This window comes from Macaca thibetana, chromosome 8 (assembly GCF_024542745.1).
Source record: "Macaca thibetana thibetana isolate TM-01 chromosome 8, ASM2454274v1, whole genome shotgun sequence".
NCBI classification, from domain to species: Eukaryota; Metazoa; Chordata; class Mammalia; order Primates; family Cercopithecidae; genus Macaca; species Macaca thibetana.
In genome coordinates, this window is record NC_065585.1 from 119226630 (window position 1) to 119253149 (window position 26520).

At 37.1% G+C, this 26520-nt stretch overlaps 1 protein-coding gene across 4 annotated transcripts in view; it reads right to left on the reverse strand.

Moving 5' to 3' along the window:
- The window catches only part of ADAM28 (ADAM metallopeptidase domain 28), a 62925-nt gene extending 41488 nt beyond the window's left edge, over positions 1-21437 (reverse strand). For all 4 annotated transcript variants that reach the window (XM_050800290.1, XM_050800289.1, XM_050800288.1 and 1 more), the window contains exons 1-6: positions 21106-21437; positions 14863-14966; positions 5269-5345; positions 5002-5080; positions 3807-3883; positions 1520-1709 (exon numbers count right to left, since the gene is read on the reverse strand). In XM_050800290.1, coding sequence (XP_050656247.1) covers positions 1520-1709; positions 3807-3883; positions 5002-5080; positions 5269-5345; positions 14863-14966; positions 21106-21154 — 576 coding nt within the window. In that variant the 5' untranslated portion in view covers positions 21155-21437. The remainder of the gene's footprint in view (positions 1-1519; positions 1710-3806; positions 3884-5001; positions 5081-5268; positions 5346-14862; positions 14967-21105) is intronic.
- Between the last annotated feature and the right edge of the window lie 5083 nt (positions 21438-26520).

Consider the following 26520-nt stretch of genomic DNA (forward strand, 5'->3'; position numbering starts at 1 on the left):
TAGTAATTATTTATAGGAAAGGATCTACTACTGCCATTTTGTTTTATAGGTTTATTTTTTTTTATTTCTTCCTCCCTTGTTTATCTTTGTGATTTGGTCATTTTTCTGTAGTGCTGCATTTTTATTCTTTTCTATTTATCATTTGTATCTGCTGTAGTTTTTTTTTTTTTTTTTTTTTTTTGTATTTACCATGAGGTTTACATAAAACATCTTATAGTTGTAATGGAGTATCTTATACCAATAACAACTTCAGTCATGTATACAAACTCTAGACTTTTATCTTCCCCCTGACAATTTATACTTTTAATGTCATAATATACATATATTATATATTTCTTAACAAATTATTATGGGTATCATTATTTTTGACTCACTTGGTTTTTAAGTTTCATACTAGAGATATGTGTGATCTACAGAGCACTTAAAAGTATTGGCGTATTCTGGGTCTGACTACATATTTACCTTTACCACTGAACTTGCTGGTAGAATTTAAACCTACAGAAAATTAAACTGACTAGAAATTTTATTTAGAACAATTATGCCCTGTGCTCACAGACTCTGAGAACATTTAAAAGAAATGATTGGATTTGAAATAAATATTGGAAATAAAAGTAGTATCAACAAGGAAATAAAACTAATGTCAACAAAGATATTTTGATATGTACTCTACAGACTAAAACACAACACTATATTCATTTTTCTCCTATGACTAGAAGCAGAATTCCACACATAAAATGATATTCTAAGTTCCTATAGCCAAATTCTATGTCTATCTTGCTTATTTCTATCCCTCCAGCACCTGTGACAGCACTTTAAGAGAGATTTGTTGAATGAATTTATGATGACAGGAGGATGTTTTATTTCAAAATAATAATAATCACTTCATAGCTTTTTGGCTAAAATAAAGAGCAAATTAATAATAATACTTTATGTCTTTGTGGTGTATTATAGGCTACAGGGAATACTGTGACAGGTTCCTGCTTCTAGAGGGCAGTTACATTTTACACTTAGTTTTAACCTTTGTACATTGCTGAAAATAGTAGTTGATTCCAGCCAAGTGCGGTGGCTCACGCCTGTAATCCCAGCACTCTGGGAGGCTGAGACAGGTGGATCACCTGAGGTCGGGAATTTGAGACCAGCCTGACCAACATGGTGAAACCCCATCTCTACTGAAAATTAGCCAGGCATGGTGGCACATGCCTGTAATCCCAGCTACTCAGGAGGCTGAGGCAGGAGAATCACTCGAACCCAGGAGGTGGAGGTTGCAGTGAGTTGAGATCACACCATTGCACTCCAGCCTGAGCTACAAGAGTGAAACTCCATCTCAAAAAAAAGAAAATAGTTGATTCCTAACTATTTGTTAAATGAATCATTAATGTCTAGCAATATTTAAGGATTAGTGTCTCTATAACTTACTAATTTCGAAAATGACTATAGTTTCAGTAAATTGCACTGCTAATTCTGGAAACCAAGGCAGAATACATGAAAGCATTTCAAATAAAAATGAAGTTACACATACTACTAGTCTGGTGGCAGGTCGGGCAATGTTCTGCAAATCATGGGCCCACAACACACCATCCGTCCCACAGGTGCTGTCATAATTCTTTTCATCGGGGTCATACTTGAAGAGTGCATGCTCCTGTCCATCCCGATGTATGGGGCTTAAAGGTTCAATAAAGTATCTTTGATTCCCCTGACTGAAGTAGCCCCTGAAAAAAACAGAGTTCTGGTTTCTTAACAAAGTATTACTGCATTAGGTTCATACAGATTTATAAGATCCAAAAGAGGACCTTTAAAATTCCTAGTCAATGTCAAAAACAATTTCAGCTCATGGCAATAAAATACAGAAAAACTTACAGCTGAAGATACCTTGGAGATTATCTAAACTTATTTTCTACAAGGAAGTAAGACATATTAGGGAGAAGTGACTGCTGCAATATCGTGCAACCAACCATTATCAGTTCTGGCACTAGAATGAATATTTCCTGACACTTGATCCAGCATCCTTCCAATTTTAATGCTATACTTGTTTTAAAGGTACCCTTAAAATGAAAGAGACTTTAGAGTTTTATAGATAACTGTTAAAATACTGGCTTTATAACTCATTCACTGTGACACATTGGGAAAATTTTTTAAACTCACAAGCCTCAGTTTCTCACTTTTATTTGTCCTGACACCTTCCTAATATTGTGATAGTAAAGATTGAATGTGAGAACATGTAAAGCACATGACAAATAAATATTATCAACTTCCTAATTTTCTCTGCTAAAACCTTGAACTAGGATTCATTCAACCAATATTCACTGAGTACCCATTATTCATTAGGCATTGGACCTAAGGGTAGACAGCAAAAATAAAGATATGGTCTCTTTTCTTATGGAGCTTATGTTCAAATGAGGAAGATGGATATGTATCAAATAATTACAGAATATATATAACTATATAGTAAGTACTTATATATAATTATAATAGATAATTGATGTGAAGAAAAAGTACAAGAGAATATAATAGACTGAATTAAGTGTACATAAAACTAGATAATGGCAAGACCTCAAGTGGTCCGCCCACCTCAGCCTCCCAAAGTGCTGGAATTACAGGTGTGAGCCACCACCCCCAGACTCCCTCCCCACTTTAAGCTCCCTCTCTCTCTAGATTGTCTTATCTGTGGTTATGACATATGTTTCTGTCTGTTAATGATATGCTATGCATCTCATGTCCATGAGATGCATGAATTGAGAAGATGATATGAGAAGATGAATTATTGCAATGGTCTGCATAAGGAATCATGGTAGATGGACTAGGATATTGCAGTAGAGACAGAATGAACAATTTCAGAAAGCGTTCAGAGGATAGAATCAACAAGACTTGGTAAGGGATTGAAATTGCAGGGCTGAGGGCCAAGCAAACCTCAAGGAATTTAGGTTTCTGAACTGGGCAAGTGATTATTTGATTATACCACTGATTAAGACAGAGACATGGAAACTGTACCAGACTCAAGAGACAATCATTAGTTTGGTTTAAGGCACACTGAAATTGAGATTTCTTTAAGATATCCAACTGAAAATATGAAAAAGAAAATTAGATAATCAAGTCTGGACATCAGAAGAGCCACCTTACTATAGACAGATGCATAGCATATCATTAACAGAAACATATGTCATAACACAGATAAGACGGTCTAGAGAGAGAGCTTAAAGTGGGGAGGGAGTCTGGGGGTGGTGACTCACACCTGTAATTCCAGCACTTTGGGAGGCTGAGGCGGGCGGACCACTTGAGGTCAGGAGTTCAAGACTAACCTGGCCAATATGGTGAAATTCTGTCTCTACTAAAAATACAAAACTAGCCAGGTGTGGTGGCTGGCATCTGTAATCCCAGCTATTCGAGAGCCTGAGGCAGAAGAATTGCTTGAACCCCGGAGGCTGAGATTGCAGTGAGCTGAAATCGCACCACTATACTCCAGCCTGGTGACAGAGCAAGACTCCATCTAAGTTAATAAGTAAAATAAAGTGAGGAGCGAGAAGAGAGAGCAGCTCCCATTCCCGAAAGATTCTGACTCCAAAACTGGGACTCAAAATCCTGTATTTTAAAAATAAGCTAACAAAAATATCTTTGAAAGCAATTCAGATATGTAATTTACAAACCACTATCAAGAGAAGCAGTGTTGCTTCAAATTTCAACATTTATGGCCCTTATGATTCATATGCAACTACATAAAAATTAATGATATTTGGGACTCATCTGGTTGGTTAGATATATACATAAATACCACAATCACAGGTGCATGCAAAACATTCCTGAAGTCTTACCTTAGACCCCTACATGTGCTGATGCTAGCGTCAGAATCCTTTTCATTAATGATATGTCCTTGATAGTAACAATCATCCTAAAGGAAAAGGGGTTTTGTAAAGAGAAGTACATGTGAATGTTAGTGCCACTGCTAAAGCCACATTTGAAATCTTGAAACAGGATTTTAAATACTTTAAATACTTTCAAACCACATTCTGCTGAACAACAGTACACTCAGAGACTTTTAAAAAATAATTAAAAGCTTTCATATAAATTGAAATTGCTAATGTCAGTCAACGATCCCAAAATGTTTACAAGGTATTAACTGTCAGTGTTGACTAAGTAGGATGAATGTCAATAATATTTAGATGGAATAAACTTGGATATGTAAGTTTAAAACCTGAGCTCCTAAAACACTGGGCACTCATTTTTCCTTTTGGCTGATTTCTCATTAACTTTTTTCTAGCAAAGATCTACAAGCCTCTTTCCAAAGGACGGGTTATTCAGATTGGGTTTTTGTTTTTTCTTTCTTGATTTATCTGAAGTGTTCCATCAGATTAGTTGGATCAGCATATTTCTTGCCTGCATTTGGAGCAAAATGCCCTTCTTAACATTTTTTCGTGTGGGTGTTCCATGAAGGACCTTTCCAGTTTGGGACAGATGAGGTGTTGGCCCATGTTAACTCTGGTATTATTGCTACAGAGAACAATGCTTGAAGGGCTTCCCATGGAAAATGGAGCTCAGAAAAAGAGGTAATGGTGCATGACGCCTCACATGGCTACACACTGTCATCTGCTCACTCTAAGAAAAGATGGGCTATGAATAGGAGTCAAGAGAAACTGTTAAAGAAAAACAATTCTGCAATTGCCATTGAGGAAACAGTCTTGGTTGAAGAGACCACAAATCCAGAGAAATGATAGAAATTGATTGAGAGCATCAGAGGTATGTAACTCTTCATGCTCATTCTACCCACCCTCCTATAGGAGTCCTTAAAGGCTGGAAAAACTTACCAGAGTTGCCAAGAAATTGTTTTGCTCTTGTTAAAATATATTTTAAAAAAAAGAAAAGTGGAAGATCAATTGGGTAAGGGCTACTGCTGAAAAAAGCACTAATGTTATAGACGCAGTTTCACTTCTATTATTTGCCTAGCAAGGACACTACCTTTAGGGCTCTGGGTAAAACCCCTATTAAAGCATTGAAGAGACTCTGTTATACCATAATTTGTGGGCTTGTGGTGATCTCCTTTCCAGTGGAATTATAATATGTTTCTGTGTAGCCTGGTGCAAGGAGGTTCCTAGAGAAAAACAAAAATGTTGTGGTTACTTGTGCTGATTGCTAAGTCCAGTGAACTTCTTAAGTCATTCGAGAGCAAAAGCTGATTAGTCCAGGTTTGTGCCAGCCATAAGCAGCAACAGACTCGGCACACTCTCCATATGCTGCCTTTCTCTTGCTGAGGATAATATCACAGATAAACGTACTTACTTGTTTTTTTTCAAATAAAGCACCGCAATTTTTCCATTAACTGTCATTTTATACTTTAATTCAGTTTCAAATTGTTCCTGCAAAAATATACAAACATTTACTTGTAATTAAAAACATACACAAATATTCACTTGAATATTATACTTCTATCTGTGTAGTCATTAGCAAGCAATATCTGCTTTTTAGCAGTGTAATACCAAATGCTTGCCTATTCCCCTTTTAACAGATCAAACAACTCTGGCAACTAAATAAACAAATTTTCTGAGAGCCTTTTATCCATCCATCCTTCCATCCATCCTTCCATCCATCCATCCTTGCATTTTACAAATATCATTTGAGCGAGTGCTGTTTCTTTGTAAGATACTGCTTGGTTTTGAAAATTCGACTCTAAGCAAGAAAAATTGCTACCTACTGTCAGAGAGCTTATAATCTTGTGAAAAGACAGACACTGACGTGAGTTATATGAATGATGATGGATGTATATAGTAGGATGTCTAACATCTTAAGGCCAGGAAAGGCTTTTCTGAGGAAGTAATGTTTAAGATGACACATAAATTACCCAGGTGAAGTGAGAAAGTGAAGTTATCTGATTAGAAAGAATAGTGTACACAGACGCCTAAAAACTTCTATCACATCTCATGATTTTTGGTCTTGAGGTCTTCTCAAGACTAAGTGGAACATAAACTGTGAGAAACATAACAGGAATATATACTGTAATGTGAGGAAGAACCATCAAGAAGAAACCACAGTCCCAGGTATTTAGGAGGAAGAAATATTACCTCAAGTCAACCACGTAAAAGGAGAATTATTTTAAACTTGGATATTGGTATATAAGGAGAGCTGTTGAGGACTACACAGAATTCTTTTAAAGAAGATGTTTTGGGGTACTAAGTTCTGACTTTCGTCTATAAAACAGGGTTATTAGATGTGGTTGCACTCAATATCTAAAAAGTTATTAGGAAGTGCCTCGTTACTGTCATTAAAGATATCTAAATATGGTAGACAAAAGGTGGTTGAGAAACATATATTATAGACTGAGTTCTGTTTCTTCTGCTGTGTTGCACCTAAGGTCAAGCCTTCCTTCTCTCCCTCCCCTTCTGGCCAGTATGGTATCTGAGCTCATAGAGGGACAATGCATGTTAGAGTCATCAGATCATGAGTACTGTTCTGGGATTTAGCCCTCTCCAAAGTTAATTGTTACAGTCCATACTTTCCTTAAATCCTCAGTTGTTGAGGTCTGCTCTGCTGTCAATAATCCCAGGCTATAAATATCCCCCAATGTGGGCCTAGATAAGTAGAGGTTGATGGACTCAGTTTATTTTCATGGACGATGGGAACTGGAAAGAGGGCATTGAAAATAAAAGTTATGCAGAGTAGTCATAACCTCTTATTGTTCAGGTTTAAGAAAGGCTAGCTAGAATGAAGCTACGAGAACGATACCAAATATGTTCTTCTACCAGAAATGGCCTTCCAGATATCTGCTTCCTGTTCAGCAATGGATTTTTAGTAGATTTAGTTACTAAAACTTTAGCTGAAGGTTGTTTTAGAAAAGAACAAATGCTTTTGGAGTGGAGTTTGGTCAACACTGGCATAAAGATTATGGATGGAAGGAAAGATCAAGGAAGAAAGCCAGAGCCTCTATGAAAGAGAGTACACTGGGTAATATAATAATAATATTTTGAAAGCGAGTTCCCTTGTGGAGAGCAAGGTTTGAGGATAAGAAGTGTTGTTCTAGTTGTGTACTCTGTGGGTTCGGAAGTATGCATCAAGAGAAGTAAGGTGCACCTTGATTTGGAGAGTACTCACTAGAAGGAAATGATTTCGGTTTTACTGAGGAAGACTAGCTAGCCACAGAAACATATAGATCCAAATTTTCTCTAAAAATAATGTCATGGGTCCTACTTAGAGGGTGGATTGTGAAAGCCACAGTTCTGGATGGTCCTGGGATGGGGCAAATCTGTAAGTTCAAGGACATGTCAATGGGCACACAGGAAATACCAAGAGAAGCCCTAGAAGACAGAGAGATTCTTAATTCTAGTAATATAACAGTTATTCAAAACTCTCAGTGAATCCATGAGCTCTAAAAACCCTGCTAAATCAGCTAATGGGCCTGAAAGAGTTCTCAATCTGAGGGAAGAATTGTGCTGTAAGATATTTTCTTTTATGACATGGGCCAATACCAAGATGGTTTGGGCCTCCAAGAACATGTACAATCTGGATGCTGAATTCTATGAAGAATAGTTACTGTCTTTAGAATGTAAGTTCCCAGCATCAGGGACTTTCACAGAGTATATGTTAAATATGTCTCTAGGGAGGTTTATGGGTAATATGCTCCAGTCATAAACATTTATTCATTTGTCCATTAGTTTACTTATTCATTGGTCATTTAACACATACTTATTTAGTCCTTATGTCATTCATATAAATACAATCGTGAATATAATTATGAATAAAATATTCAAAGTTCTACCTTTTCTTTACCCCCAGCCCCCAAAACTTTTTACAAAGGATTATTTCAGTCTAGCTGAAATATTAAGAGATGTGGCATGTGTGATCAAGTCAGAAAGATGGTGTCACACCCCTGGCATAGCTGACAGGTAAAGCCAGTGCCTCAGTTCTCTGGTTGTATAATAAAACAACACAGGGCACAGTTGTATAATGATAACTACAAAAGTCCTCCATCTGTTCATTGTCTTGAGAAGTGAAGCACTTAATCTAGGGTGAGGCCTATGAAGCTTTTATGGGATGGGATACAGAGATCCCCTTGATCATAAGGGTGGTCAACTGCACTATGAATTGTGGATTGTTTCAAGTAGTATTTGCTAATCAAGTCTTTGCACAGGGAAGACCAATAGTCTCAACACAGAAACTGCAAAGATAACTCCCAAGAACTTGGCTTATACCTGGAAGACAGCGTTCTTATTAGTCGTAAGGTGTGCCTGAGAGACTATAGAAGAGTCTATGCCAATGGAAATCATATATTTGTTGTGTGGCAAACAAAGATGTCACTAACTTCTTTAGTCTATGTTTGTAAAACAAGTATCATATGGCAGAACCCAATAACCCCAACAGGGCAGGATTGAGATATGAGGCATGCAGCAGCATTAGAAGCCTTAGGTCGTGGATAGGACAGAATCTGGAATCATGGAGAGATTGCTAGGGTTTAGTTCTGGATGTTCACAGGGTGATATCAAAAGCCACAGGATAGGATTGCCAGGTAAAATACAGGATGCCAGTTAAATGTGAATGTCAGATAAACAGAATATTTTGTTAATACATATAATACTTTTTAAAATACATGTGCCCCCTATGACCACTGTGACATACTAATGGAATATTTGTTGTTTACTTGAAATTTAAATTTAACTGGGCATCCTATATTTCTATTTGCTAAATGTGACAATCCTGCACATGGAGGAGTTTAGAAGATATGAGAAAGAATGGAAAGTAGAAATCAGTGACTAAGAAAAAGAGATGCAAATGCACTAGCTGGGAAAATTAGATTCATTCTGTTGGAATGCTTCTTTACAATTATATCAGAAATGTTGTGTGGGATATATATATACACACACACACACACACACACACACACACACACACGGTGGGGGGCGGGGGGGCGGAGGAGGAGAGGGAGAAGGAGAGAGAGAGACTCATTCTCTCACCCAGGCTGGAGTGCAGTGGCATGATCTCAGCTCACTGCAACCTCTGCCTCCCAGGGTTCAAGTAATTCTCCTGCCTCAGCCTCCTGAGAAGCTGGGATTACAGGTGCGCACCACCACACCCAGCTAATTTTTTTGTGTGTATTTTCAGTAGAGTCAGGGTTTTACCTTGTTGGTCAGACTAGTCTCGAACTCCTGATCTCATGATCTGCCTGCCTTGGCCTCCCAAAGTGGTGTAGGACATATTTATACAAAAAGATTTTTACTGTTTGTCTGAAATTCAAACTTAACTGGTACTCTGTATTTCATCTGGCAACCCTATCATGTGACGTTTGATATCTTCCTGTGAACAGCTGGAATTAAACGCTAACAAAAATTACTGCTAATGGTTTAGCCACCTGGTTATTGTGGGGTAATTCAAAGGTGTCACCTGACACCTGAGATATTAAAAAGTAAACATGGGAGAGTTATATTTATTTCTGAGATGCTGTGGAAGCATTCAGTGCTTATTCCATTATATTCATCAGGCCTGATAATATATTCTCTTCTACTCTCTACAACCACAGGGAGCAGGAGAGAACTTGGAAATGTAACAGATGAAACTAAAAAAATAAAAGTTTTTCCTTTTGAAGAAACGTTAAAAGGTTCTAATTATTTAGGTAGTTTTTTCTTCAATTATCTATGGTATTTATTTTAATAATCTTATTTCCTTTAGAGATAAAAATTAATGTGCTTTACAAGTATTTATTTGGACCCACATGTATTAATGAAACAAGTATTTATGTTCCAGGACAAGGATTGGCAGATGAGGGTGAAGGAGGAGTAGAGACATGGCATAGACATATTTAAAGAAAAAAAAAAAAAAACCTTTAAAAAAATTTACCTGGACAGTTTCAAACCGGAAGTGAAGGCTACACTTGCTCTCATAGAAACACATGCACACACACACACTTGTGAACACACCATCGCTACAGACACGTTTCTTTTTAAAATCAGTAGTTAAACTTTATAATACTGACTGTGACTGATGCACGATTTCAGGATAGGGACGTATTCGTGTATATAGGAATATGGCAAGTTGGCTTGACAAAGACTATAAGAGACTCTAAATGTAGAGTCCCCTAAATGGGAGGGACTCTAAATGTAGTGAGAGTATTTTAAGTAGCAAGAAATCCATTTAAAAAAGCATAGAAGTAGAAACAAGAATATTATTAAGAAAAGCAAACCAAGGTTGACAGTTTATGTCAAAAAGAAGAATTTTAAAATAAAGGTTTATTAACTGGGACATGAAGCCACAAAAACTGAAAATTAGTCATAAGAAATGGAATATGATGGTCTACACAGGGCCATGCCATAACATTATACATAATTTCTCTCTCTCTCTTTTTTTTTTTTTTTTTTTTTTTTTTTTTTTGAGATGGAGTTGGAGGTTGGAGTGCAATGGCATGATCTCAGCTCACTGCAACCTCTGCCTCCTGGGTTGCAACCAGTCTCCTGCCTCAGCCTCCTGAGTAGTTGGAATTAGAGGTGTCCACCACCACACCCAGCTAATTTTTTGTATTTTTAGTAGAGACGGGTTTCACAACGTTGGCCAGGTTGCTCATGAACTCCCGACCTCAGATGACCCACTCGCCTCAATCTCCCAAAGTGCTGGGATTACAGGCGTGAGCCAATGCACCCAGCCCATAGCATAATCTTGAATAGGGAGTTAAAATTTGGATCCTTCCTTGCTTTTCATATACATTATCCCAAAATATTTGTATAAGTATTATCATGATCATCTCTACTTTAAGACAAGAAACCTAACGTTTATGTTTGTCTAAATTTATACAGAGAGAATGGACAAAATTTACAGGTGAACACAAACTAATCCTCTGAATTCAGATCCTATATACTTGCACTGTGGATCAGGAAAATGTAAGGTTCATGTAGCCGTTTAACCTAGTAATGGACTAGATAAGTAATATAAACACAATAAATATCAAGCATATCATATCAACCTCATCCACCTAGTCAATCATTGCTAAAATTAATATTTTTCATCTAGTATGAGCCAGTAACTAGTCTGTGGCTTTTGTTAATCAAAGTATATTATTCAAAACTCAAATTTATTTTTTCAGTTGTGAGGAAATCATTTTACAGCTCTGATTAAAAATAGTTCACCTGTGTTTAAATTTTCCTCAAAATGTTCAGTGAAAAAAGGGTGGTGTGTGTGTGTGTGTGTAAGTAAATGTTGGCTTTTCTCGGAAGCGTTGTTTACTGTGAGTCAAAAACACATAAAGAGTAGATAATTAGTATAAATTTCCACAAGGACACAATCACTGGTTTAGTAGCAAAAGGTTGATGACACAGAAAATAGAGGTGAACTTGTGAAATTCGAGCTGACGGCTAACAAGAGAAGTGAACGACCTCTTCAAGGAGAACACACACGACTGCTTAAGGAAATCAGAAAGGATGCAAACACATGGAAAAACATTCCATGTTCATGGATACGAAGAATCAATACTGTGAAGATAGCCATACTACCCACAGTAATTTAGAGAATCAACGCTATTTCCCTTAAACTACCATTGACATCCTTCACAGAATTAGAAAAAATTACTTTAAAATTCATATGGAACCACAAAAGAGCCTGTATAGCCAAGACAATCTTAAGCAAAATGAACAAAGCTGGAGGCATTATACTACCAGACTTCAAGGTATACTACAAGGCTACGGTAACCAAAACAGCATGGTACTGGTACAAAACAGACACATAGACCAATGGAATTGAATAGAGAGGTCAGAAATAAGACCACACATCTATAATCCTCTGATCTTTGACAAACCTTACAAAAGCAAGCAATGGGGAAAAAAAATTTCATATTTAATAAATGGTGCTGGGAGAACTGGCTAGCCACATGCAGAAAATTGAAACTGGACCCCTTTGTTCCACTTTATACAAAAATTAACTCAATATAAATTAAAAACTTAAATGTAAACCCTAGAAGAAAATCTAGGCAATACCATTCACGACATAAGCACAGGCAAAAATTTCACGACAAATTGTCAAAAGCAATTGCAACAAAAGCAAAAATTGACAAACAGGATCTAATAAAACTAAAGAACTTCTATACAGCAAAAGAAATTATCATCAGAGTGAACAGACAACCTGCAGAATGAGAGAAATTTTTTACAATCTATCGATCTGAGAAAGGTCAAATATTCAGAATCTACAAGGAACTTAAATTTACAAGAAAAACAACCCTATTAAAAAGTGGGCAAAGGACATGAACAGACACTTCTCAAAAGAAGACATTCATGCAGCTAACAAACATATGAAAAAAGCTCAACATCACTGATCCTTAAAGAAATGCATATCAAAACCACAATGAGATACTGTCTCACGCCAGTTAGAATGGCGATTATTAAAAAAACAATAGTCAAGAAACAATAGATGCAAGGCTGGGAATTCAATCATTGTGGAAGACAGTGTGGCAATTCCTCAAAGACCTAGAACCAGAAATACCACTTGACCCAGCAATCCCATTACTGGGTATATACCCAAAGGAATATAAATCATTCTATTACAAAGATACATGCATACACATGTTAACTGCAGTACTATTTACAATAACAATGACATGGAATCAACCCAAATGCCCATCAGTGAGAGACTGGATACAGAAAATGTGGTACATATACACCACGGAATACTATGCAACCATAAAAAGGAACAGGATCGTGTCCTTTGCAGGCACATGAATGGAGTTGGAAGCCATTATCCACAGCGAACCAACACAGGAACAGAAAACCAAACACTGCATGTTCTCACAATTCAGAGCTGAACAATGAGAACACATGGACACAGAGAGGGGAACAACATACTCTGAGGTGTGGTGTAGGGGGTGGGGCAAGGGAAAGCATCAGGAGAAATAGCTAATGCATGCTGAGCTTAATACCTAGGTGATGGGTTGATTGATGCAGCAAACCACCATGGCACACATTTATTTATGTAACAAACCTGCACATCCTGCACATGTATACCAGAACCTAAAACAGAATTTCAAAAAAGATAAAAAGTTGTTAGAAAAAAATTCAACTGACGAGTCTCTTATTTTTAACAGTAAATGATACAACAAACTGGTCAGTGTCTCAGGGTTACAGACTGATTCTTAGACTTCAGTGTAACAGAACCTGAGCTACCTTAATGGCCAGAAAGCCTCTATTGATGCCACAGAGGCTCTCAGGAGAACATACAGACTCTCCCACATATTAAATCAATTTGGCTGCTTGGATAGGCAGCCACAAATAATACTAACACATAAAGTTGTCATTTGGAGTCAAACAGGTTTGAATCCAAGCTCTAAAACGTATAAGCTATGTGCTCCTAGGCAGGGTACTTAAATTTTCTGAGCCCCTACCTCTCCACTTAGAAATAAAATACTGTAAAAATACACTTATGTTATATGGTTGTTGAAAGGACTAAATATGAAGATATATTAAAAATCGTTATATTTTTTTCCAACTTTTATTTTAGATTCAGGGGATACCTGTGCCAGTTTGTTATACGGGTAAATCGCATGTCATGGGGGTTTCGTGTACAGATTACTTTGTCACCCAGATAATAAGCATAATGCACTACAGGAAAAAAGGTGTCTGACATTTTAAAGAAACTCTTAGAAGGCACTTGAAAGTCATATTGAAGGGGAATCCATTGCATTTGGGTTCCATCTGAATTTAGTGAAACCATTTGGTTGATAATTATTTTAGGAAATGGGGTCAAATACAGGTTCTGTTGTCATAAATTTGCTTTAGAAGAAATGCTATGGAAAATCGCATACAGTGAGGGAATATGTGCACCGAGTGTGCTGGATTTCAGAGTATTTCTGTAAACTATTATTTGTGTCCCATTTATCTGTATCTTCCTGGCTCCCAGAAGACTTAAGAGTGCAGGTCATTATAACATTGTTATAATTGAATGAATCATGTTTTAGCTTTTCTTAGAATTAATAAATGTTTATTGAGTGAATGTTGACTGAGAATATGTTGTTTCATTTGCAGTAAGAAATGTACAAACATTAAAAAGAGTCTGTTCAGAAAAGACAGATAAATTCCATGTTAATGTGCGTGTATACATGCATTCACTTGCTGTATTTTGTTTCCTATTTCTGTTTCAATTGTCATAGTTGTGTTTAGAAGGATGGATGGATGGATGGATGGATAGATAGATAGATAGATAGATAGAAAGAAAGAATCCAATTTTCTTTGGAAGTACATAGAATAAATCATCATAAAATATTAAATTTATGGCCAGGCGGTAGCTCACGCCTGTAATCCCAGCACTTTGGGAGGCTGAGACGGGCGGATCACAAGGTCAGGAGATCAAGACCATCCTGGCTAACAGAGTGAAACCTCATCTCAACTAAAAATACAAAAAAATTAGCCGGGCATGGTGGCGGGCCACTGTAGTCCCAGCTACTCAAGGCTGAGGCAGGAGAATGGTGTGAACCCGAGAGGCGGAGCTTGCAGTGAGCCGAGATTGCGCCACTGCACTCCAGCCTGGGTGACAGAGTGAGACTCTGTCTCAAAAAAATTTAAATTTCCTCTCTTTGTTACCTTGGACAGTTTCTTTCACTTCTCAGAAACTTGATTTGTAGAATGAGGTTAATAATATAACTTCGGGTTATAGTAAAGATTTTTTAAAAGGTCAAAAATAAATACAAATATAATCATTGTTATTTAACTCCAAGGTGTAATTGCTGAAAACATCACAAATTCCACTTGACACACACAGGCACACACACACACATGCACATATATAAACACACACATATAAATCTCATCTATCTTCATAGATATATATATAATGTATATATATGTGTATGTGTGTGTGTATATATATACATATATATCTCTCTCAAATCAAGATTCTTTGATAAATCAAAAGCTGTACCTGTTGCTCTGGCTCTTTGACCTCTCTTTTATGTAGTGGATGAAGTCTTATAGGATAAACCACTTCATACTTCTTCACCCCAGGGAGTTCTTTTATAGCACTTACTGAGAAAAAAGAAAAAGACTTATCCAGGTAGAACTGAAGTAGGCTGGCCAGTAACGGCCATCCTTACTGCATTCCCAATGAACGATACCACACACAGAAGTCTGAAGTGACGAATGTCAGAGTTATTAATCGGCTGACACCAGCAGAGAGCGACAACCTCAGAAGGCTACTCTTTCCTCTTAATGTTTTACTTTAACCTGTATCTTCAGATACGTCCCCCATTAAGTTTACAAGTGTTACTGTATTTAGAGAAAGTATTTCTTTTGGATTTTGCCACTTCTCATTATCCTTGATCCCTGCAGTGCAGGGAAATAGCAACAGCCCAGCCAAAAACAAAAAAAAATGAAGACAGAAGCGAAAGTAATCCTCTGAGAAGCTAATCAGTCCCAGAAAAATTGCATTAAAGCACTGGAAACTATACAAGGTTAGAAAAAAATAACTAATGTACACAATTTTTATTCTATTTTTCTTGGATTTGAAAACAGCAATGTTTTATACTAGTGAAATAAAAGTATGTCACAGTAAGAAAAGGCTCCAATACTAGGTTCATAGAATGAGCTGGCAAAAGCAATGCAGAAAAACCTTCATGTTTTGCATACAAAACATTTAAAAAATGAAAATTAGAGAAGCAGATAATTCAAACAGAATCACTGGCCTGGAAGGACTTTTTTGAGCCTGCAAGTCATACTGAAAGAGAACTGAAAAGTGATTTGATCCAACCTGTCTGCATCTTAAATGCTCCTCTCCATGTTGTCTTTAGAAGTCTTTTTTTTTACTATTATTTTGTTGAGACAAGGTCTTACTCTGTCACCAAGCTGGAGTGCAATGGCACAAACACGGCTCACCGCAGCCTCAACCTCCTGGGCTCAAGCCATCCTTCCACCTTAACCTCCAGAGTAGCTGGGACTGCAGGTGTGCACCACCATGCCTGGCTTTTTTTTTTTTTTTTTTTTTTTTTCTATTAGAGAAGAGGTCTCGCTATGTTGCCCAGGCTGGTCTTGAACTCCTGGGCTGTAGCAGTTCTCCTGGCTTGGCCTCCCAAACTGCTGGGATTATAGGCATGAGCCACGGCACCCGGCCTAGAACTCATTTTAGAGAGAGAGTCAATTTTGTCAAAGCTAACATTAGATTTTCTATTTTCTTTTCGATTTGCCCATGTGGTCTAGTCTCTGTTCTGCATGAAGTCAATAGACCTGCTCCTTAACTGCTAAAGGTGGCTACAGGCTTAACCAAAATATAGACTGCAGTAGCAGAATGGGGCCTAACTCTACAACTTTCTAAGACTGGAACTGAAAAGGTTTTGTTCTCTTCTCTGAGTAAGGACTAGGAGGGTCTCTAAAAGTAATCCTAGCTCAGAGTACTCAAATCTTAAAGTTCTATGGTGAGATACATTTATGTTACTGTGGTTGATCTTTTAACAAACATAACTGAAGCACTTAAGTATTACTTACTGCTTACCTAGGAGGGCTGTGCTCTTACTCCAGTCATTTACCACAGAGCAAAACATTGTTTAAAGTTTTCTTCAGAAACTAAAGCATAAACTTTCAAAAACTAGTGTTATTATTGTTAATCATTTGAGAATGGCTTTATTTCATTTAATGACTGAAGAGTCACTTGTATTTAACTTTGAAGAACAGAATAAGGGTTTAAACCAGCTAAGAACTCTTTGAGTCAAAAAGAGTGTTAAAGTAATGAACTATCTTTTCTCTCAGTGGCTTAAGAGTTACTCTAAAAAATATCAAAATTACTTAAAGGCATGGCACTGAGAGTACCTTATTTTTTTATTTGGTTTGAGTCTTTAAATAGTTTGAAAAAAGGAGGCCGAATAAATGGTTTCTAAAGCTAGTTCAAGTGGTTTATGATTTATGCAAATAAATACAGAATCCCCTATAACCTCTTTGAAGAGTCAGTGTTCATTAGGATAGCTGAATTCTGATCCATTGTGATAAAATAAGCCTCATTACATTGTCACACTTCAAGAACAACATCACAAGGTTCTTCAGTTCCTCATTTCTTGCTCTCACAGAGGTAATCCCTAGGCATCTTTGATTTCTATTAAATTAACTTTTGGTAAAGGAAAAGAATAACATCAATTATAAAAATTTTTTGAAACATAAGTTCGAAAACCTAAATAAATATTAAATTGATGATTCTTTTTCTGAGTTAAAATTTTTCTAATTTTTGTAATTATTTTGAAACTGTAAGATGCCAAGAGGTAAGAAAATTACTCCTGCCAGAAATTAACTGATGGTATTGACAATTCCCTGCTGCCTCCTTAATTTAGGGACACAAAACAAGCACACCATAAGGCACCAACATGCTGCCTGGTAGATTACAGTAGCTAATCAATGTGAGTAGTCTTGTTAAAGATAGAGTTAGCGAAGCCAAATTTCACCAATGTTGCAGCCAACACAAATCTTTTAAAATACTGTATTAGAACACACATGATTCTAACAGGAAATACTAGTCCAAGCTGCCTTCGTGGAATAAAATAAAAGTTGTGTTCCTGATTTTTCGTATAAAAGCAGAAAATGAAGTGAGTTTCCTTCTCAACACCGTTCAGAAATGGTGAGAAGGAAAACAGGCCCATCTAGCCAACACAAATTTTCTCTCACATGCACACTGACCTCTATGCTTCTAGTTAGTATCTGAATCCTAATGTTTCATGAAATCAGAAATTACAAACTAGCTCTTGACTATGGGCTCAAAATATGTAAGTTAGTTATAAAATTTCTTACTAACTTTTTGGTGGATGAACCACTTCCAAATGGAAATCAAAGACAAAGCAAAGCAAAACAAAATCAACAACAACAACAACAAAAACCCACAGCATTTCTTTTAAAAGTCTTTGGCAACCTCTCAATCTCTTCAGTTTGAAGTGAATGGAATGCCAGCTCCTTCCAAACTCTTGCCACTCCATATATTCTCTAAAGAAACCAAATAGAATTTCTCTTAAAGGCTCTCATTTTCCGGAAACCTAGAAGTCCCTGAAATAATGAGATCTGGAATACAAGAAATTACACAGCCATTGTAGGGATGTAACAGACCTAAATATTGTTTAGCTCATCCGCCTTCAAGTTTAATGGAGATTGTGCAGTCTCATCCCCACTGAATAACATCATGTTAATTATTTTGAAGCCTGAGGAACAAACACAACCAACTGCCATCCAGGGATTACACAAATCCAGGCTGTAACACAATATGTTTCTATTAATTCATTTTAATACTTGCCTTCTCTCTCCCACAGAACTCACATGTTGGATTAGTCTTAAATAGCAAAACCAGATCAGGAAAAAGAAAACTGTTATTTTGGTTTAGATTGGATAATTATTTTTGACTGTTTTGAGTTTTAGAAAAACCAAAGCTCATTAACAACATTAATATGATTAACATTAGTCTGGATTGCTTCATTATTTGTTCATGTGTTTGGGGTCATTTTGAAAATGGGAACATTAGTATGTAATATCGACATTTTCATTTTTGTTCAAATGTGTTTGAAACTGTTCAAAGAAATGTCTTCTTTCCAAACTGAACACATCACATTAAATGCCGAATTAGGGTTTACACAAGGATATTGACTTACGTTCTGGGATTCTCTGTATCTCCTCAATCCATCTTGTGGTTTTAAACTTCATGCATTAAAAGTGAGTACAAACAAAAGGAAAAAAACTGCATTTCAATTAGGTCTATTATTTTGGCTATTTTGATTAAATTGTATATATCCTTTTCAGTCTTCTAGTCACCTTATAAAGGCAAGGAATAACTGGTAGTTTGAAATAAAATAATTTCAAAATTGCTGTACCCCCGGGTGTTCTACTGTAATAAGGTAAAGACCTTTCTCCTTTATTGATGCACTCATTTACATCTTCACCCCGCAAACACCTGTCACATCCTTTTAAATATTTGCTTTTCCTTTTTGTAGATGAAATCCGGTAAGTCATTTTTTCTCAGGGCATTGTGAAGTTCACTACACACAACCGGCCTTATTTTACATCTCCTTCTTTTATGTCAACCGTCTGGGAACTGGGCAGAAGTCATGGTCAGAGGGGCATATATTTATTGCTTTGATGATAGGGGCAGAGAACAAAGAGGAAGAGGTGGGAAATGAAAATTGCTTTACTTTTTAGATTCTGACTAGAAAGGCCACCCAAATGGGAATCATAACAGGGATAGTTCAGTGGCAAAAAAGACACCCTTAAAAATGCAAGCTGGAGGTTAAAGGACGGGTGGCGTCACACTTCTAAGCGTGACATCAGAGGAAGCTGTGTCTCTTGGTGCCATGTTGTACAGGCACCGTCAGGGCAGCAGAACCGATTGGTGTGCCCAATTGCACAGAAGGGCTGTAATGTGCATGGGACCCAGTGTTAGCCATGCGAATCTGTTAATGGATCCAGCTTGATCTTTTTTTTTTTTTTTTTTTTTTTTTTTTTTTTTTTTTTTGAGACGGAGTCTCGCTCTATGGCCCAGGCTGGAGTGCAGTGGCATGATCTCCGCTCACTGCAAGCTCCGCCTCCCGGGTTCGCGCCATTCTCCTGCCTCAGCCTCCCGAGGAGCTGGGACTACAGGCGCCCGCCACCACGCCCGGCTAATTTTTTGTATTTTTAGTAGAGACGGGGTTTCACCGTGTTAGCCAGGATGGTCTCGATCTCCTGACCTCGTGATCCGCCCGTCTCGGCCTCCCAAAGTGCTGGGATTACAGGCTTGAGCCACTGCACCCGGCCCAGCTTGATCTTTATGCTCTTCAACAAAGCTAGTGCCCAAGCAGTTCTTATATTTCAGCTAAGAGCGGGTTCCCGAAAAGCTGTTGGTGATAGCATTCTTGGAGAATGGAGAGAAAAAATATTTCTATTAAGTTTGACTCAAAAAGTAGGAATTTCAGGTCAATATTAAATGTCTGACATCAGTTTTATTTTTTTTTAATATTTCAGGCTCATTTTACCAAAAGAAAGCTGGTGTAACATGTTCACATCAGACAAAATAGATATCAAAGCAAAAGGCATTAGAGATGAAGAGGATCACTGCACAGTGATAAAAGGTTCAGTTCAGATATAGGTACATATTAAAAGTGAGTGCAAACAAAAACATATAGAAGCAAAAATATACAGAAATGGAAAATAATCAGATAATTAAAGATATTAGGTTAGATGAAATTTTTATAAGTCTTGAAAACAAATCAAAAACAAGTCAGAAGCAGGAAAATCATTTTTAGCAACAAAGTACTAAGAGGGTGCATGGACAAGGGAAAGTTTTCCCTCCCTAAGCCCCATACCTCTAGCTGATAATCTGTTCCCATCCCCAGGTCCCAGCAAACATTCTAAGACCCACAAACAGGTTTACTGGGGAGGAATTCGAGGCACTGCAGTTCATGTGCTGAGTTAAATAAGCTCTGGAAATAGAAATAAGCTGAAGAATCACGATAGCCAATCTAATTTAACCAAAATCTAATTAGATAATTTACCAGCAATTAAGAGACTTGCTAGACACAATTTCTTGTTGGGAAGGTAGTATTTTTCTCCTTTCAAATTTTTAAATGTTTGATATAACCAGCAAAATAAAAGTAAATTATCAAGTTAAGCTTAATAGCAATATTGTTTTGTTACGTAATATAATACCTTATAAATTTAAAAAAGATAGTTAATTATTTCCAGTTAGTCACATTTATTATTACTAATAATGAATAAATACAAAAATATACACTCAAGCAGAAAGAGCCAAACTGGCTCCCATAATAATAGCAGGTATTTTCCTAAGCCTTGTACACAGTAATAGTCAAATCTGCCACATCTTTACCATTCTTTAAATGACAATCTGGGTTTTATTAATTCCACTTTTTCAGCCAGAACTCATATTTATTATTTAAATTGTGCTGTATGAAATTGTCCATTTTATTTCTATATATTCTCAGATGAGATGCATACATATTGGTTCAAGACCTCTTGTTGCCTCTTTTTAACATTGTCTTTATATCACTCACAGCCCCCAAACAACAGGTTAAAACCAGCCCAACTAGTTAGTAAAATTGGTTGAGAAAAAAGAAAAAGAAAAAAGTCAAAATAGTTTATACAATAAAACTATTAGGAGATGATGAAAAGTTCGCTAATGCATTCAATAGAACCTGAAAAAGAGCTAAACACATACCTGGAACAGGAGAGAGGAGGAGACTGACTGTCAGGAGACCTTGCAACATGCTGGGTGATTCCAGGAGCACAGTGTCTGCTCTTCTCGCTCAGATGGGCGCTGCTGGGTCTGTCCCTGCCTCCTCTCCAGTGAGACAGAATGAAACTCCCTGGTTCATTCTTGACTCTGATTCAGGAAGTGTTTACTAAAGGTGTTGCACAACCTCGAAGCTGTGGTCCTGCAACAATGGGACAGCAGGAGGAAGTGCTGGCTGCCTCCTGGCTGTAAGATTCCTTGATCTGAACTATTGTTTCACTCTCCTTCTCCATACTCCCCACTCCAAAGTAGTACATTTCCAACATATTATTATAGCCAGATAAGCTACAAGGAAATAGGCAACGGCATTAATCAGTCTTGAAAAATATGCCAGACATTGATTTACATTATGGATATATGGATACAATATATAAATATATATGTTTAAATATATTTTACATATGTAAAATTGTAGGAAAAAAGTTATTAAGAATGTTATTTTTCCCCCACATACATAATGTGGTTATGTAAAGCAATTCCTAATTCAACCTAATTACTATATAGCATTCTCTTTTCCTTTATGTTCTATTCTCACACAAGGGTACTCTCAGGAAGCTTTAACTATCCTGAAATAAGAATGTCTGACAATATAAGCACAAGAATTTTTAGATCCCTGGGGGTGTTTGTATCATAACTGACAACAGGAGTGTGGAAAAAGGAGTCAAGACCCAAATGATACAATTTTAGGATCTGTCACTGGTGGTAGTAAGGCTAAATTGGGCATGTCCAAAAATCATATTTATAACCAATAAAATAACTAATCAGTTGAGCTGCTTATTAAGTTTTAGGTACTGATAGGGTTTGGTTGTGTCCCCACCCAAATCTCATCCTGAATTGTAGCTCCCATAATCCCCGTGTGTTGTGGGAGGGACCCAGTGGGAGATAATTGAATCAAGGGGTGGGCTTTTCCCACACTGCACTTGTGATAGTGAGTAAGTCTCATAAGATCCAATGATTTTATAAAGGGCAGTTCCCCTGCTCAGGCTCTCTCTGCCTGCCTCCATGTAAGATGTATCTTTGTTCCTCCTTCACCTTCTACCATGAGTGTGAGTCTTCCCCAGCCATGTTAAACTGTGAGTGCATGAAATCTCTTTTTCTTTATAAGTTACCCTGTCTCAGATATTTCTTCATAATAGTGTGAAAATGGACTAATACAGGTACTCTCCTAAATCTACTGTACTTGTTATTTTATTAGTCCTTATGATATGTATTATGCATTTACATTCATTTTTCAGGTGAAAAATTGAGGTTTTAAAGGCAAAATTCAAATGATTAAGACTCGGTTGTCCTCATTGTATAGATTAAGAAGATTAAGCAGATAAAGTCACCTATTCAGTAAGTGGTAGAAGTGGAATCTGAGCTATGTGTTGTCTGGGCTCTTAGTCATATACTCTAATGCTTTCCCTTGGCTTAGCTGACTTATACTCCCAGTCTTATTTCTATTGATACGATTCTGGGAGAATAAAAATAACTATGAAATTCTTAAGGAATAGAAATAACACCGAGGACCAGTTATTACCACAAAATGTTGTCCTACTCCACTAAAATCACGCATCATTTTACAGATTCTGAAACACATTCTCATACTACAGAGATTGCAGTGATGATTGATATCTCCAAATGATCATAAAGTCATCAACTAAAAACCACAAGGGAATTTTTTAGTCTAGTTATTGAGCATTTTAACCATCAGGATTGTGATTCATGGATTTCTTGCCTTTTCAACCCAAGTTCCATTGCTTTATCTTTCCCAGGGAACATAAAGGACACTTCAACTTTTTAATTATTACATGTTTTTCCTCCATCAATTCAATGTAATTTTACTTATAGCTATTATGTGTCAGACACTGAGATTGCAGTTAAAAAAACACAATCATGGCCAGGTGTGGTGGCTCACGCCTGTAATCCCAGCACTTTGGGAGGCTGAGGCTGACGGATTACCTGAGATCAGAATTTGAGACCAGCCTGCCCAACATGGTGAAACCCCACCTCTACTAAAAATTAAAAAATCAGCTGGGTATGGTGGCAGGCACCTGTAATCCAGTTACTCAGGAGGCTGAGGTAGGAGAATTGACTGATTGCTTGAACCTAGGAGGCACAGGCTGCAGTGAGCTGAGATTGCACCACCACACTCCAGCCTGGGCAACAGAGCAAGACACTGTCTCAAACAAAAAACACAATCACTTTCATTGAGATGTTCACAATATGAGAAAAGTTCAATTACTATAAAATTGCACAAAGTGAGTACCACCTATAAATGATCACAATATCACAAGGTGTTTAGTGTTACAATAGATTTATCAATAGAGATCAGAGGTCTACACCAAACAGGGCAGGGAGCGCATTCTGGAGGCAGGAGTCCTGGGAAAAGGACTCCCTATTTCATAAATGGTGCTGGGACAGCTTGCTAGCCATATGCAGAAGAATAAAACTGGACCACTACCTTATACCATATACAAAAATTAACTCAAGATGGATTAAAGATTTAAACATAAGACCTCAAACTATGACAATCCTAGAAGAAAACCTAGGAAATGACATTCTGGACATTGGCCCTAGGAAACAAGTTATGACTTAAGTCCTCAAAAGCAATTGTAATGAAAACAAAAATGGACAAGTGGGACCTAATTAAATTAAAGGCTTCTGTACAGCAAAAAAAAAAAAAAAAAAAAAAAAACTATCAGCAGAGCAAACCAACAACCTGCATAACGGGTGAAAATATGAGCAAACTACACAGCTGACAAAAGTCTTTTAATATCCAGAATCTATAAGGAATTTAAACAATTGAACAAGCAAGAAACAAATAACCTCATTGAAAAAATGAGCAAAAGGCCAGGTACAGTGGTTCATGCCTGTAATCCTAGCACTCTGGGAGGCCGAGGCGGGTGGATCACCTGAAGTCAGAGGTTTGAGACCAGCCTGGCCAACATGGTGAAACCTCATCTCTATTAAAAATACAAAAATTAGCCACGTGTGGTAGGCACCTGTAGTCCCAGCTACTTGGGAGGCTGAGGCAGGAGAATCACTTGAACCCAGAGGAGGAGGTTGCAGTGAACCAAGATTGCATCACTGCACTCCTGCCTGGGTCACAGAGCGAGACTCTGTCTCAAAACAAACAAAAACAAAAAAGTCAAATGAGCAGACACTTCTCCAAAGAAGACATACAAGCAGTTAACAAACATGTGAAAAAGTGCCCAACATAATTATCAGACTACAAATTTTAAAAAATGAGATACCATCTCACACCAGCCAAAATTGCTCTTATTAAAAAGTCAAAAAATGACGAACACTGGTGAGGCTGCATAGAAAAGGAAACACTCAGACAATGTTGGTAGGAATGTAAATTAGTTCAGCCAGTCTGGAAAGCAGTTTGGAGATTTCTCAAAGAAATTAGAATAGAACTGTCATTTGACCCAACAATCCTTTTACTGGATATATAGCCAAAAGAATAATTATTCTACCAAGAAGACACATGCACTCGTATGTTCATCATAGTACTATCCACAAGAGCAATGACGTGGAATCAAGCTAGGTGCCCATCAATGGTGGAATGGATGAATAAAATGTGGTACATACATACCATGGAATACCATGTAGCTACAAGAAAGAATTAAATTGTGTTCTTTGCAGCAACATGGATCACCTAGAGGCCATTACCCTTAGTGAATTAATGCAGAAGGAGAAAATCAAATACTGCATGTTTTCAATTATACATGGGAGCTAAACGTTGGGTACTCACGGACATAAAGATGATAATAATAGGCACTGGGGACTGCTGGAGAAGGGAGGGAAGAGGGGAAAGGGCTGAAAACCTAGCTATTGGATACCATGCTGAGTACCCAGGTGGTGGGATTATTTGTATCCCAAACCTCAGCATCACGCAATATATCCATGTAACAAATGGATACGTACCTCCTTGAATCTAAAATAAAAGTCGGGAAAAAAGAATTAATTATGAGAATAAGGACGATATATTATAGCACATTAGTTTATGGCTGGTAGTGTTTGGAACTGTTGGAGCAAAGAATGCCTGGGAGAATGGGAAGATACCCTGCTAAGCGTTAAGAGTTCATGCTTGACTTTGACCCTTTGGTGAATGGGCACCACTGATGGGATCGAATGAGAGGGAGTATAACTTTCCTGCTTGCCTCTTGAGGAGGGGAGTGCACTGGAAATTGTGAATGATGACAGTTTGCACACTGATCCATGTGGAATTTTAAATTGGCACTTGTTCTTCAGGTCTTTTCAATTCTCTTGTAGTCATTATTTGCCTTTGATCACAGTTTGTTCCAGTTATCATTCTCATAATTTTTTATCATTCTTCATAGCCCAGAGTTAAATTTATAATTCCCTTTACTGTCAAAGAATTTATACCAATCTCTAAATGAATTTTATTTTCTGCTTCCCTGGTTATTTCATCAAAGATGTATTAAGCAAGCGTAAAAGTAGACTTTGGACAGTCAGCTTAATTTTCCCCTTTGTTTCTTTGTGATAAATACAGCATTATCGTTGACATCTTTAATTGTCATGACTTGTCAAACTCTTTGCCAGAATATAAAATATAAATGGCAGAAAGAAGAGCCACATGAGTGAAAAAACATATAATACATGAAGAGGAGTACAATAGAATGAGAAAAAGCATAAGGCAGCACTCAAAACCTGTGCTAAAACATTCAATAATGTTCTATATGTATATAATAAATTATACACAGGAATAATGTATGCATATATACATATCATTACTATTGACTGATTATACACACATGAACAGTCATGGATCACTTAATGGGGATACAGTCTGAGAAATGTGTCATTAGATGATTTCGTTGGTTTGTGTTACAGTATACTTACACAAAGCTAGATGTTATAGACTACCACACACCTAGGCTGTATGGTGTAGCCTATTCCTCCTAGGCTACAAACCTGTATAGCATGTTACTGTACTGTATACCGTAGGCAGTTGTAATACAATGGTAAGTATCACGAAACTAAATAATATCTAAGTGTAGAAATTATATACAATATTGAAATCTTATAGGACCACATCATATATGCAATCTATCAATGACTGAAATGTCATTTATGTGGTACATAACTATATACATTTATGTGTGTATATATACACACACATAAATATACACACATATGCACACATAAATATATATAAACCCTCTCTTTTTTGGGGGGATGGTCTTGCTCTGTTGCCCAGGCTGGAGTGCGTTGGCATGATCTCAGGTCACTGTAACCTCTGCCTCCTGGATTAAACCCTCTTTCTATTATACATAGGTATGTGCCACATAAATGACATTTCAGTCATCAATGGATTGCTCTTATGATAGT